We start from the raw sequence: 13,531 nt of genomic DNA, 5'->3' as shown, positions 1-13,531 counted from the left end.
GAATGTTTTAATGCCTTGGGATCCTCAAGAGCTGCAGCTATTGGGCTCCCAAAGGATAGGACATCAAAAAGAGGGGTGGAGTAAGACTTGCTTTGTATTTGGGGACAAGTTTAGGGGTATGAATGTTATGGTACATGTAGCCCAAATGCTGGGTGTACTGTCTAAAAGCCCTGAGAAAAATTTCCAATGGACAGACGTGTCACCTGGGCCACCTTATGATGACTTCTTATCTCTTGGCGGGTACTGTGGCACTAGTATTTGTAATGCACACAGTGGATTTCATGCCTATAATTGTAGTACAGGAGCTTATGGGGCCACCAGTGTTCTCTTCAGTAATACTGAGGACATTAGGAAAAGTAACATACCCCTGCTATGGAATAACAAGACAGCCAAGGCCTTACCGCCCAACGTGTTTCTAATATGTGGTGACAGAGCATGGCAGGGGATACCGAGGAATGCCTATGGTGGGCCCCGCTATTTAGGGAGGCTTAGTCTCTTTGCCCCTCACCATCGGAATTGGCTGAACATAACCAAACTGTCAGGCCTGGTAAGGCGGGAGAAACGTTCAATATCCGCACTAGGTCCGGACTGTAAGGATGATGTAGAGCTTTGGTCTTTCACCGCTAGGGTGTTTGCCTCCCTTTTCGCACCTGGGGTTGCTGCTGCCCGGGCATTGCGACAAATAGATAAATTGGCATGTTGGTCAGTTAAACAAGCCAATGTAACGACCGACATTTTACAGCAGCTGCTAGTAGATCAGAATAGCCTTAGACACGCTTTGCTTCAGAACCGCGCCGCTATAGACTTCCTATTGCTTGCCCAGGGCCATGGGTGTGAAGATTTTGAAGGTATGTGTTGCTTTAATCTGTCAGATCATAGTGAGTCAATTCACAAAAAACTGACATGGTTGAAGGAACATACGCAGAAGGTAAAGCAGGAGACGAGCCCCTTTGATGAATGGCTCCAGTCTCTTGCTGGTGGACTTTCACCATGGCTCCTGAGCCTTATTAAGGAAGTGCTTCGCTTGCTAGGAATAGTTCTCCTTGTACTCTTGATTATTAGGATAGCCTACTCATGCATCTTTCGTGGTGTGGAGAAAGCAACCCGGGCACCCATTCTGCTGGCCCAAAAACAAAACGGGGGAATTGTTGAGGAATGGCTAAGAGAGAATGGGCATGGAGAATATATGAAATTGGTGGGTCAGCAGAATGAAGAGATTGCAACATGCTGATGTGACAAAGTGACCAAGGACACTGTCCTTGGGCAAAGTGGTAAACAAGGGGAAAAAGGATGTGTTTCCTGTTGCGAAGAAGGAACACAATACTTGTTTTGAAGGAAAGGACCACACAAGTGCATCCCGTAGAGCTATAGATAAGCAATTGCTGACAGTGGAATACCTTAGCTGCTTGCTATAAAAGAACGCTGCTGCTCCAATAAAGTTGTCACCTGCTTATAATCCATATTGGATTGGCTGCGGTGTCCATTTCTTTCCTTCTCCCAACACTGTGATCCTTGTCTCTGCATTGGAGACAAGATTTTTACCTTTCCCTTTAACACAGAATGTGAAATGCTTTCCTAACACATTTTGGTTCTAGGACAAATTGTCTGTACTGCCTTGAAACACTAGATGTAGCTGTTGACATTTGGTGAAGAAAGTCGCTTGCCAGTCATTCTCCACTCCCCCTGCTGCACTTCTTAAAAGTAGGGATTTTACTTTCAGGGTTTTGCCTGATGGTTAGGATTTTTTTTTTTTAAACAAATCTTCATATTGTGACTTTGCTTAAAATATAAAGAAACACCTTTCCTGGTAGATGAATTTGCCAGTCTCTCTTCCATTACATGGGATACAAAAAGGGAAAGTATAAAGTTTAAACATGACATGAGTGTTCATGAAATAATTTTCAAGTAATGGTGATGGAAAAGAAATTAGTATACATGATTCCAGTCATTGGCCTGACATTGCAGCTAGAGTCTGTGTAGAGCAGGGGTTTTTTGCAGCATCAATTAATTTTACATAGCTAGGATATAGTAGTAATCTGATCAGCTGCAATTCACACAATATCAGATGAATCCCTAAAGTTAGAAGCCTTCTAGTAATCTGTATAGTTTATTGAATCTGTGAGCACTTGAAAATATGTTTGAGGATACTTGCATAACTGACTTAAAGTTTTGTTTTCAGTGACACATAGGGGTCTTTCATACTCTGTTCTACCACTTTTATCTGAAATTAATTTATAAGAACACCCAATCAGCTATGCTGATTTTTGAAGTATGTTTACAGGCATGTCTAATTGCATATAGTTGCTTTTCTAATGTGTAATTGTAAATTGTTTCTTTAGGGAGAGAAACAGAAAGGTTGAATATGGTGGTAGACAGTTGTGGTGATTTGGCCCTGGCTGGGGGCCAAATGCCCACCAAAGCTGCTCTATCACTCCTCTTCTTAAGTAGGCAGGGGAGAGAGGGAAATATAACAAAAGCCAGTTTTAAGATGGAAGCAATTTAATAATGACAACAAGCAAAGCAATAGATCACACAGAAGCAAATGCAGAGGGAGAGACATTAATCTCTATTTCCCATCAGCAGACAATGTTTGGTCTCAGGAGCAGGGCTCTCTGAGCTTGGTGGTTACTTTTGGAGAACAGACACCATGGACTAATATTCCTCACGTTTCCTTCTTTCACTTCATTCTTATATCTGAGCTGACATCATATGGTATGGAATATCCCTTTGGCCAGTCTAGATCAGCTGGTTCGTGTGTGTCCTGTCAGTATCTTGGGGTGGGGAGATACTGGAAAAAAAAACAGCCTGGGTGCTCAGTTTAGCAGTAGCCACAACACTGGTGCATTACCAGCGCTCAGCTACAGCACTGCAAAACACAGCATTAGAAAGATATTTTCAGGTGAATTAACTCCAGTTCAGCCCAGTCCAAACCTACTACAATAGTGTTGTTCATTTTCCTGATTGTCAGGTTCATTCATGTCCTGTGAATAAAAAAAAAGAACTGAAGCCATGGTCTGATACTACTTTTCATTTCTAACTGATAAGTGCAAAAAAATAATTAATATAATAAGGTGGCAGTCATAGAAAGAAGAGCCAACCAGTTAATAACTGACAGTTGACAAGCACATGTACCAGCAGATTTATGAATGTTATATTAAGACGAAAGATATTTGAAGATTTGGGTTTAGTTTATTGTTAGTAAGCATTTAATTTGTTATTAACATGAATTACATTACACATAAAAACTAATAGTAGAAAAGTTACCTCTACTCCCCTGTCTGAATGAAAAAAAATAAAAATCACCTTTCAGATACAAATAATCTATCATGTAACTCTCATCTGCTGCCTTGTGCACTTGTCCCTTGAGCCCATCTTCTATTAGTTGTGTTTCTGTGACTTTATGTAGTTTTTAGAGGGGCTCTTGTGGTATAAATGCACTTGTATCAACGTTTGTAAATCTATATATTATATCTATATATTTATCAAGGCTTGGATAGACTAGAGAGCTGGGCACAGAGGAACCTAACCAGGTTCGACAAGGGTAAGTATGAAGTCCTGCATCTGGGAAGGAACAACAAACTGCATCAGTACAGGCTGGGAGGCGATCTGCTGGAAAGCAGCCCTGTGGAGAAGGACCTGGGAGTCCTGGTGGACAACAAGGTATCCATGGGACAGTAATGCACCCTTGTGGCCAAGAAGGCCAATAGCATTCCGAGCTGCATTATGAGGAGTGTGTCCAGCAGATCGAAGGAGGTTCTCTTCCTCCTCTACTCTGCCCTGGTGACACCTCAGGCCAGAATGCTATTGCAGTTTTGGAGTGCCCAGTTCAGAAGAGACAGGAATCTACTCAAAAAACTCCAGTGGAGGGCTGTGAACATGATTAAGGGGCTGGAGCAGGTGGCCTATGAGGAGAATCTGAGGGGCCTGGGACTTTTTGGTCAGGTGAGGAGAAGACTTAGAAGGGATATAATAAATGTTTATAAATATATGAGGGCTGGCTGTCAAGAGGGAGGAGACAGGCTCTTCTCAGCTGTGCCCTGTAATAGGACAAGGGGCAACGGATATAAACTACAGCTGCCCAGCTCTTCTGTAGTCCCCTTCACATGTTGCTGCTCTGTGGTCTTCTTGGAACTTTCTCTTCTCTGGGCTGGGCGGTCACAGCTGCCTCTGCCTGTCCCTATAGGAGTGGTTCTCCAGCCTCTGATCTCCTTTGTGGCCTCCTCTGGACCTACATCAGTAGTTTGGTGTCCTTATGTTGAGGGGCACCAGAACTGGGCACAGTTGTCATTCTCTTAGTAGTGTCTGCAACAATATGCAAGAGCAATGCCTTCCTGCTTACCTTTCTTTTGTAATGTAGAAAACTTAACATTACATTGCACATCCTAGATAAACCTCTTTATCTTCCTAGATCATTTGTGTGTCCTCATATCATTTCTAAGTTGTTATTTTCTACTATTTATTTGATTCAAATTTGATCCCTCACCTTAGATTGGTTTGTTTCTATTGTCTGCTGGCAGCAGAGTACTGATTGTCGTGAAGGGCCTGTAGGCCTGAAAATAGGTTTATTTATGCCTTGCCCTGACTGGACATATTTTTTCTGCCTAAACTAGAGGTAAACACATTAAATGGATAAACAGGAGACACAACAGATCTGGTGTCATAAAGTCTGGTCTGCCAGGACCCTTGTGTTTGTAAACATGTTGTGTAATCCCTCACACATCCAGCTCGTGCTTCCGTGATGTAAGCCCTTGTGATGCCCATATTTGGGAAAGTCCAGGCAAGTGGCATTTGCCTATTATGGTAAGGTTTGGCTGACTGCCAACCCGATTAATCTCAGCCCACATTCAATAAATAGGGGTACACAGGTAAACAAAGTGCTCAGAGCCTCATGCTCAGACCCCTCAGTCTCAGATACTCAGATGCTCAGATGCTCAGACCCTCATGCTCTGACCCACTTGCAGAATGGACTCTCCCTGCATAGCTCGGACTCCCTGCAATTGATTGCCTGCCTGCCTGCCTGTGTACCTTAGTTGCAGAGCTCACTTAAGTCTGCCTATATATATATATGTGGAGCCTATAGTCCCCTAAGCCAGCTGTGCACACTTGCATGTCACTGTGTTATCAGGACCAGATCCTGTATTGCCTGCCTTTACCTATGGAGCACAGTCTCCCAGCCAGCCATGCACACCGTGCATGCCCACTGCTTATCATTGCCTGGTAAGTGCCATGATCACTAAGATAACCAGGAAGCAGACTCTGAATTGTCTGCACATGCTATCGGCCTGCTAGCCACATGAGAATTGTGCTGAGACAGTACGACATCCTACTCCTGCACCTGAGATCCTGCCTGCTAAGAATCCCTGGACAGAGAATCCAGAAGAAGTCAGCAGCACCAAGGCAGAGATTGCATCCATCACCAGGAGAATCAGATCAGAGACTGTCTTTCCCCCAGAAACTGGGAAGATTCATCCTTTCCCCTCAAGCTGGGAGGATTCCAGCCTCACAGTCCATGGGCAAAGCTCCCCTGAAGTCTGGACACTAGGCATAGGCTGTGACATAGCTCCAGAGGGTGATTACTGATTAATCAGAATTGTGAATAATTGTTTTGATGCCTCTGTAAATATCTGTTGCCTCTGCCATAGAGCAGAATCAGTTTCCAGCCCGCTCTGCTGAAAAAATTGTGTTTAGACCCCAAACGGTATTTGTCATGGGGGAAAACTCCTCTCTCTGTTTATAGTTTGAATGTTTGCTAGTTATTTACAAGTTACTGTAGCTATTTTATCCTAGAATAAAATATCTATGTCATAACCGTGTAGAATCCTTTTAATATTAACATACAGTGGTTGGGGATGGTGAGAGTCCAGAATATTGAGTTTAATAAATATATATTTTTATAGAATATTATCTCAACCCAATTAATTTCTCCCCTCCACCAAAATTGGCATAGGAGGCAGAATACCTCTCCGTGACACTGATGCAGTTACAGAGATGGTTTAATGATTCTTAAATGAGGAAAGGGTGTCTCAGGTGTTCACAAACAGCTCCCATCAAATATGATCTAGTTGAGGATGCCCTTGCTTACAGCAGAGGGAGTTGGACTAGATGACCTTTGGAGGTCCCTTCCAACTCAGACCATTCCGTGATTCTAAATACAGCACAGGAAGTTCCACCTTGACATGAGGAGGAGCTTCTTTACTGTGAGGGTCACAGACACTTGAACGGGCTCCATAGAGACCTTGTGGAGTTTCGTTCCTTGGAGATTTTCAAGACCCATCTGGATATGTTCCTGTGAGACCTACACTAGATTGTGACCATGCTCTGAAAGGAGGGTTGGACTTGATGATCTTTGGAGGTCAATTCCAACCCCTAACATTCTGTGATCCTGTGATACTCAATCTCCATTGTGCCCAGCTGATTTGCACAGAAGCACTCATAACTTGTCTAGATGTTGAATGGCAAATGCCTAGTCCAGGCATTAGTGTAAATATATTGTCAGCATAAAACATAGCCTCTCCTCTCCTCAAATCTCCTCTCTTCCAATCTCCTTGATTCTCCTCTCCTCAAGTCTCCTCTGCTCAAACTAGGACATTTCCCACCATAAAATAGTGAACTTGGACATTTTCCACCATCTCAAATTCCTCTTGCTCTTTCAAGCCAGCTGTTTTCTCTAATGCAGTGATGAGCTATAAAGGCAATTAATTTGCAGCATATAAGTACCAGAGAAATCTCCAGTGGGATGTCTGGTAAAATAGCTAACTCTGCTTTTAAAGCTGAAATTCCCTGTTCTGTTCCCACTTCCTCTGAGCTCACAGATGCCAGTGGAATTCTATTTGCATAAGTCTGCCGTGACTAAAAAATCACTAGACTCTACTTTCTAGTCTGTGGTAGGTTTAAGTTCATTTGGTTATTACCCTTCTGTCATGTGCTTAGAGGAGCACTGTACTGTGCTGTACTGAGTTACATGTGAGATAAAAGTATCTTTGAAATACTTTTATGTCTGAAATAAAAGTATCTCTGCTATTCACAGAGGTAAAAGTAATAGTACTCATAAGCAAATTAAATACTAGAGTTTGCAGAATCTGTTAACTGTTAATGGCTTAATGAATCACCCAGTAACAGTAACTCTGTCACTACTAGGTTGTTTTCAGACACAGCAACAGAAATAGCTGCAAACCAGGGAAACAGCAGGTTCCAATGTGACAAATGGAGATGGAATTAAAGGGAAGAAGTTTTGGGATTTTTTTTCAGGTATCTATTGAGAACGTTCTTGTTATTGTTTTTTTTAGAGACAAGGTTGTCCTATTTTTCCAGCTTGCAATTATAGTGACACAAAACAAAAACAAAGACAGTGGTATTCAGTCAGCACCCAAAATTCTATTAAAACACCCTGAACATCTTTGATCTACATACCTGACAGTGGCAAAATATTAGAAGTATGCATAATTGTGCTAGTTTGAGGCAAATTGGAATGATTTAATGAAAGAAATTAGATTATAGGCTGTGAAAAGGAAACAATGGTGATGTCTACTTCACTCATAGGCTTGCTGAGATTTGTAAAAGTAAGAACACTAAACATACATAAGACAGAGTGGAGGAGTCAGAGAGCATGTGGGTCTCTGTAGCAGCTGGTGCCTGTGTTTTTTCTCTCTGGGCTTCTTCTGTGTAATTAATCCTTCTGCTTTCTATCCTCCCCTGCCAATCCTCCAACCTCACCTTGCACATAAGGCAAACTCTAGGATAAGGTAGAGGGGTGGAAAGAAGGTGGAAAGGTGGTTAGGAGCTCCTTTAGGGACTCTGATTTCTGGGAGGGGTGTTGTGTTTCTGTATTACTTTTAACTTGTATATTTTTGTATGTAGCTGTATATATTTGTGATACATTGTAAATATCTGCTTGTATTTTGTTCTAAAATGGAAATATAAAGCTTCATTCCTTAGCTTTCATCTGGCTGAGTCTAGTCTGGGTGATTTCACAGGAGTGGAGGAGTAGGTAACTCGTAAACTGTGACAATAACATGACAAGACAACAGAAAAACATCAGCAGCAAAGAATTACTTTTATTCTTTTGTATCAAATAGGAATTTGCACCATAATAAAGGATGGTCTAATCATCAAGGAAACAAAGTGATTTGAGGTCAGTCTCAGTGAATGCCATCCTGGCATAAAAGATATTTCAGCACCTTCCTACCAGTTCTTGCAGCTGATTGTAAAGGCTTTTGATTGTAATGGTTGTTTGCCATTTTATAGTATGGAAACTGTCAAAATCTGAATCATACAAGAGCACGTATATTTCTAAAAATACTTGTTAGGAACTGCAGCTACTAGGTGGAAGAAATCTCTCCCTACGCTTTGCCCCCTCATTTCTGCATTTCTTTGTCTTTTACTGTGCTGTTGAAATAGTTATTTGCTTTGAACAGTTTCATTCTGAGGACCATTGTGCAGATCCTGGGACATTCTTGTCAGGAATGAAGCCTGTTGTAACCCAGGAGCAAAGCCTCCAGATGATATGTAAATCATATTCAACAAAGCTTATGCAAGAATCATATTTTTTTTGCCTCTAGATGATATATCATTAGAAAAGGAGTATTTTAGAAGTGTTGCCATTTATATGGCCACTTCCAGAATGTTGTTGTGTCAGATGAAATTCTAAATTATTCTGTAGCTGAAACAGAGTACTCTGCAGAAGAAAAAAACAAACAAAAAAAACTCCCAACCCTAAACCAAAAAAACAACTTAGTTGTCCTTCTTTTTGTATCTATAACTATTTTCTTCTCTTTCTCTCTCTCTTAGAACAACACAGTAAGCTATCCTTTGCCTTCACTTGTCTCTAAGCATACAACATACAGATACAACCATACCACCATTTCTTAAATTTGTGTACCTGAGTATGATAGCGAGATGAAGCACTTTCCTTTGCCCAAGCACATTACAGCCAGCACACTCTTAAAAGACCAGCACTCCCAAACTGGAAACCAGAAACAGCAACGAGAGCAGGAAGCGTCTCATATTGCAGTCTGAACTTTAAGCTTTCACTCCAGCCAGCATTTCCACTTTGAGGCTGGCAGCATCATATTGAACACACATCAGCTGATTCAACTAAACCCATGACAGATAATGAAGAGAAATTCCTTCAGCCATAAAGATTGTATTAGCTCTAAGTCAGGAAAAAAAAAAAAAAAAGAAAAAAAGAAAAGATAGATTAATGAAAAGTGTTTGGCTAAGAATCCTATAAAAGTTGTATAACCCAAACTAACCCTCTATAGTGAGGAGTAAGATATAAAAGGAAAATAAGGCAGCAGTGTGTGCCCAGGCGGCCAAGAAGGTCAACAGTCTGCATCAGGAATAATGTAGCCAGTAGGATGAAGAAAGTGGCTGCGTCCCTGTACTCAGCACTGGGAAGGCTGTACCTCAAACATTGGCTTAAGTTCTGAACCACTCACTTCAGAGAGCTGCAGCATGCCCAGATAAGGTCAGCAAAGCTTTTGAAGGGCCTGGAGAACAAGTCCTACAAGTAACAACTGTGGTCACTCAGCCTGGAAAAGAGGAGGTGTTGTAAATGGGACTTGATGATCTGTGAGGTCTCTTCCAACCCTGATGATACTGTGATACTGTGATAGTTGAAATCTGAGTTTGGGGTAAAATGCAATGAGGCAGATTTAAAAGTTATGAAGTATTTATTAATATACACAAAATAATTCCCCCAAACTTATTTACAACTCTCCACACAAGTTCTTGGATGCGGTTAGCAGAACTATTTCACAGAATGTCTGTGTACAATGGAATTTTGAAAGATTTCAGAAAATGTCTTTGATAGAGAGTCTGGCAGCTTAATTTGCTGCTTGTGAGGTTGATTAAAATTCTTCGGCAACTTGGACAAAGAATGGATAATACTCACTCGTCCTAATGTCCATGGCCCAAAACATAGGCAGGAAAATATTCAGCAGAATTCCTGTGGCAAATTCCATGTGGGCCGCAAAGTGAAATCTTGCTGCTGGATGAGGTGGCTTGAGGAGGCTGAGGTGATGGGTGGGTGAGTGGCAGATCAGCGAGGAATGAACGAGCATGCCAGCTCCTTTTCCCTGTTCACCTCCATTTATAAGGTAATGGCCGAGGCTAATGGTCTCATCAACCACACAATCACCCAATCACCTCTAGCAATCATCCAAGTAGACACAGAAATGGAAGAACCCACAGGCTGTTGTCTTCCATAGAATGGGGGCGCATACGCCTACCACAGGATGGGGGGCGTGGTCTCCATGAAACCCCTCTCAGGCAAAGAAACTAAGTTGCCTGGGTTTCTTTTGTCCTATTTTCCTGCCTCTGTCTGCAATGCAGACAGGCAGGTAAATAAGACAGGACATACTTAAGCCCATTTTTATGTCCTTTAGGACTATTCACCACAGGAGGCTTAGAGGATACCTTACTGCTCTGAAAGTAGGTTGTAATGAGAATCATAGCATCATAGAATCATAGAATCAATCAGGTTGGAAGAGACCTCCAAGATCATCCAGTCCAAACTAGCACCCAGCCATAGCCAATCAACTACACCACAGTACTAACTGCCTCATCCATTTTTTTCTTGAACACTCCCAGGGATGGTGACTCCACCACCTCTCTGGGCAGTCCATTCCAATGGCAAATCACTCTCTCTGGGAAGAACTTCCTCCTAACATTCAGCCTATACCTCCTCCAGCACAAGTTGAGACTGTATCCCCTTGTTCTGTTGGTGGTTGTCTGGGAGAAGAGGCCAACCCCCACCTGCCTACAATCTCCCTTCAGGTAGTTGTAGACAGCAATGTGGTCACCCATGAGCCTCCTCTTCTCCAGGCTAAACAACCCCAACTACCTCAATGTCTCCTCATAGGGTTTGTGTTCCAGGCCCCTCACCAGCTTTGTTGCCCTTCTCTGGACACGCTCCAGCACCTCAACATCTCTCTTGAATTGAGGAGCCCAGAACTGGACACAGTACTCAAGATGTGGCCTCATCAAAATTCTAAGGGGTTACAGGAGCAGTTCAACTTATCAGGAGGAGAAGCTTGGGGAATAGCACAGACATGTCCGATTTGTAGTCACCACGGATCTGGTTTAGGCATGGGAGTCAATCCAAAGGGATTGGCGGCCCTACAATTGTGGTAAATGGATGTCACACATGTAGCTGAGTTTGGAAGGCTCAAGTATGTCCATGTTTTCATCAATACCTATGACATGGGCAACCGCTCAAGCAGGAGAAAAGGCATTGAATGTCATTAGACTATTTGCTTTGCAGTACTAGGAGTGCCACAACAAATCAAAACTGACAATGGCCCTGCACACGCCGGGGAGAGGGTCTGGAAGTTTATGCAGCAGTGGGGTGTGAAGCACATTCGTGGGTTACTTAAATCCCCAGTGGGGCAGGCTGTGATAGAGCGTGCAAATCAAACACTGAAAAATTATTTAGAGAAACAAAAACATATAGCCAATATAGGGAAACAGCTAGCCCATGTGCTTTTTACACTTAATCACCTATGTATTTTCAGGGATAGTCAGGAGACCCCGATGCAACTCCATCGGACTGGGGTGGATAAAGAAAAACAACCCACTATGAGAATCACTTACCAAGACCCCAAAACAGGGATTTGGATGGGTCCTGCCAAGGTAATTTGCTATGGTAGGGGTCATATGTGTGCACTTACACCAACAGGCCCATTGTGGGTACCTGCGAAATGGACCAAGGTGGCTTTGGGTCCCGATCCTACTGGCGCAAATCTCCCCCAGCGCGACACACCTAGCAAAGATCAACCACAGAACCAACATGTGGGTCACATGGGCAAATCAGATGGGTAACCTGGACTCAGCATGCAGACGGCAACTGGACCATTTAGAACTTGTTTAGTAGGATCCCCTGGATTTAGCCCAAGTGATTTTAGCAACTATACCACTGGCAGCTGTACCAGCTCCAAAACCCTTGCTGAGTGTGCAGCCACCCTCTTGCAGGGGCTGAATGTCTTACTGCCTTGGGACCCTCGAGAGCTGCAACTATTGGGCTCCCAAAGGATAAGACATCAAAAAGGGGAGGTGGAGTAAGACTTGCTTCATATCTGGGGACAAGTTTAGGGGTATGAACGTTGTGGTACATGTAGCCCGAATGCTGGGTATACCGTTTAAAGGTCCTGAGAAAAATTTCCAATGGACAGAGGTATCACCTGGGCCACCTTATGACGACTTCTTATCTCCTGGCGGATACTGTGGCACTAGTACTTGTAACACGCACAGTGAAGTTCTGGCCTATAATTGTAGTACAGGAGCTTATGGAGCCACCAATTTTCTCATCAGTAGTACTAAGGAAATTAGGGAAGGCAACATACCCCTGCTATGGAACAACAAGAGAGCCAAGGCCTTACCGCCCGATGTGTTTCTAATATGTGGCGATAGAGCATGGCAGGGGATACCGAGGAATGCCTATGGTGGGCCCTGCTATTTAGGGAAGCTTAGTCTCTTTGCCCCCCCACCATCAGGATTGGCTGAAAGGAACCAAACTGTCAGGCTTGGTAAGGCAGGAGAAGCATACGATAACCACGCTAGGTCCGGACTGTAAGGATGATGTAGAGCTTTGGTCTTTCACCGCTAGGGTGTTTGCCTCCTTTTTCACACCTGGGGTTGCTGCTGCCCAGCCATTGTGACAAATAGATAAACTGGCATGTTGGTCAGTTAAACAAGCCAATATAACGACCGACATTTTAGAGCAGCTACTAGTAGATCAGAATAGCCTTAGACATGCTTTGCTTCAAAACCGTGCCACTGTTGACTTCCTGTTGCTTGCTGAGGGCCATAGGTGTGAAGATTTTGAGAGTATGTGTTGCCTTAATCTGTCAGATCATAGTGAGTCAATTCACAAAAAACTGACATGGTTGAAGGAACATACGCAGAAGGTAAAGCAGGAGACGAGCCCCTTTGACGAATGGCTCCAGCCTCTTGTCAGTGGACTTTTGCCATGGCTTGTGAGCCTTATAAAGGAAGGGCTTTACTTGCTAGGAATAGTTCTCCTTGTACTCTTGATTATTAGAATAGCCTACTCATGCATCTTGCACAATGTGGAGAAAGCAACTCAGGCACACATTCTGCTGGCCCAAAAACAAAAAGGGAGAATTGTTGAGGAATGGCTGAGGGATAATGGACACGGAGATTATATGAAGCTGAAGGGACAGCAGAATGAAGAGATTACAACATGCTGATGTGACAAGTGCCCAAGGACACTGTCCTTGAGCGAGGTGGTAAACAAGGGAAAAAGGATGTGTATCCTGTTTTTGAAGGAAGCCAGCTGCTGTGCTGTAAGAAGTGCCGTGCAACTGCTGACAATAGAATACATTCACTGCTTGCTTTAAAAGTATGCTACTGCTTATTGAAAGTTGTCACCTGCTTATGATCCATATTGCATGCGGTGTCCATTTCTTTCCTTCTCCCAACAACCAGGTGAGTAACCTGATCATAAAAGGAGATTAGATTGATGAGACAGGACCCGCTCTTCCTAAACTCATGCTGGATGGGCCTAATCCCT

The 13,531-nt window shown here is 43.1% G+C and overlaps 2 protein-coding genes across 2 annotated transcripts; both read left to right on the top strand.

Annotated features, from left to right (window-relative positions):
* Positions 1–118: 118 nt before the first annotated feature.
* LOC135192952 (uncharacterized) lies at positions 119–1,462 on the top strand. The gene has a single exon (XM_064176338.1). It carries the CDS (start codon positions 119–121, stop codon positions 1,229–1,231), a length of 1,113 nt encoding a protein of 370 aa, XP_064032408.1. The 3' UTR covers positions 1,232–1,462.
* Positions 1,463–12,094: 10,632 nt separating this feature from the next.
* Positions 12,095–13,208, top strand: LOC135192951 (syncytin-A-like). Its single transcript, XM_064176337.1, is given in 2 exon segments — positions 12,095–12,172; positions 12,492–13,208. Coding segments are annotated over 2 exon segments (795 nt in total).
* Positions 13,209–13,531: the final 323 nt, after the last annotated feature.

The sequence above is a fragment of the Pogoniulus pusillus genome, chromosome Z, assembly GCF_015220805.1.
Source record: "Pogoniulus pusillus isolate bPogPus1 chromosome Z, bPogPus1.pri, whole genome shotgun sequence".
NCBI lineage: Eukaryota > Metazoa > Chordata > Aves > Piciformes > Lybiidae > Pogoniulus > Pogoniulus pusillus.
This window is presented reverse-complemented; position numbering and strand designations above follow the sequence as displayed.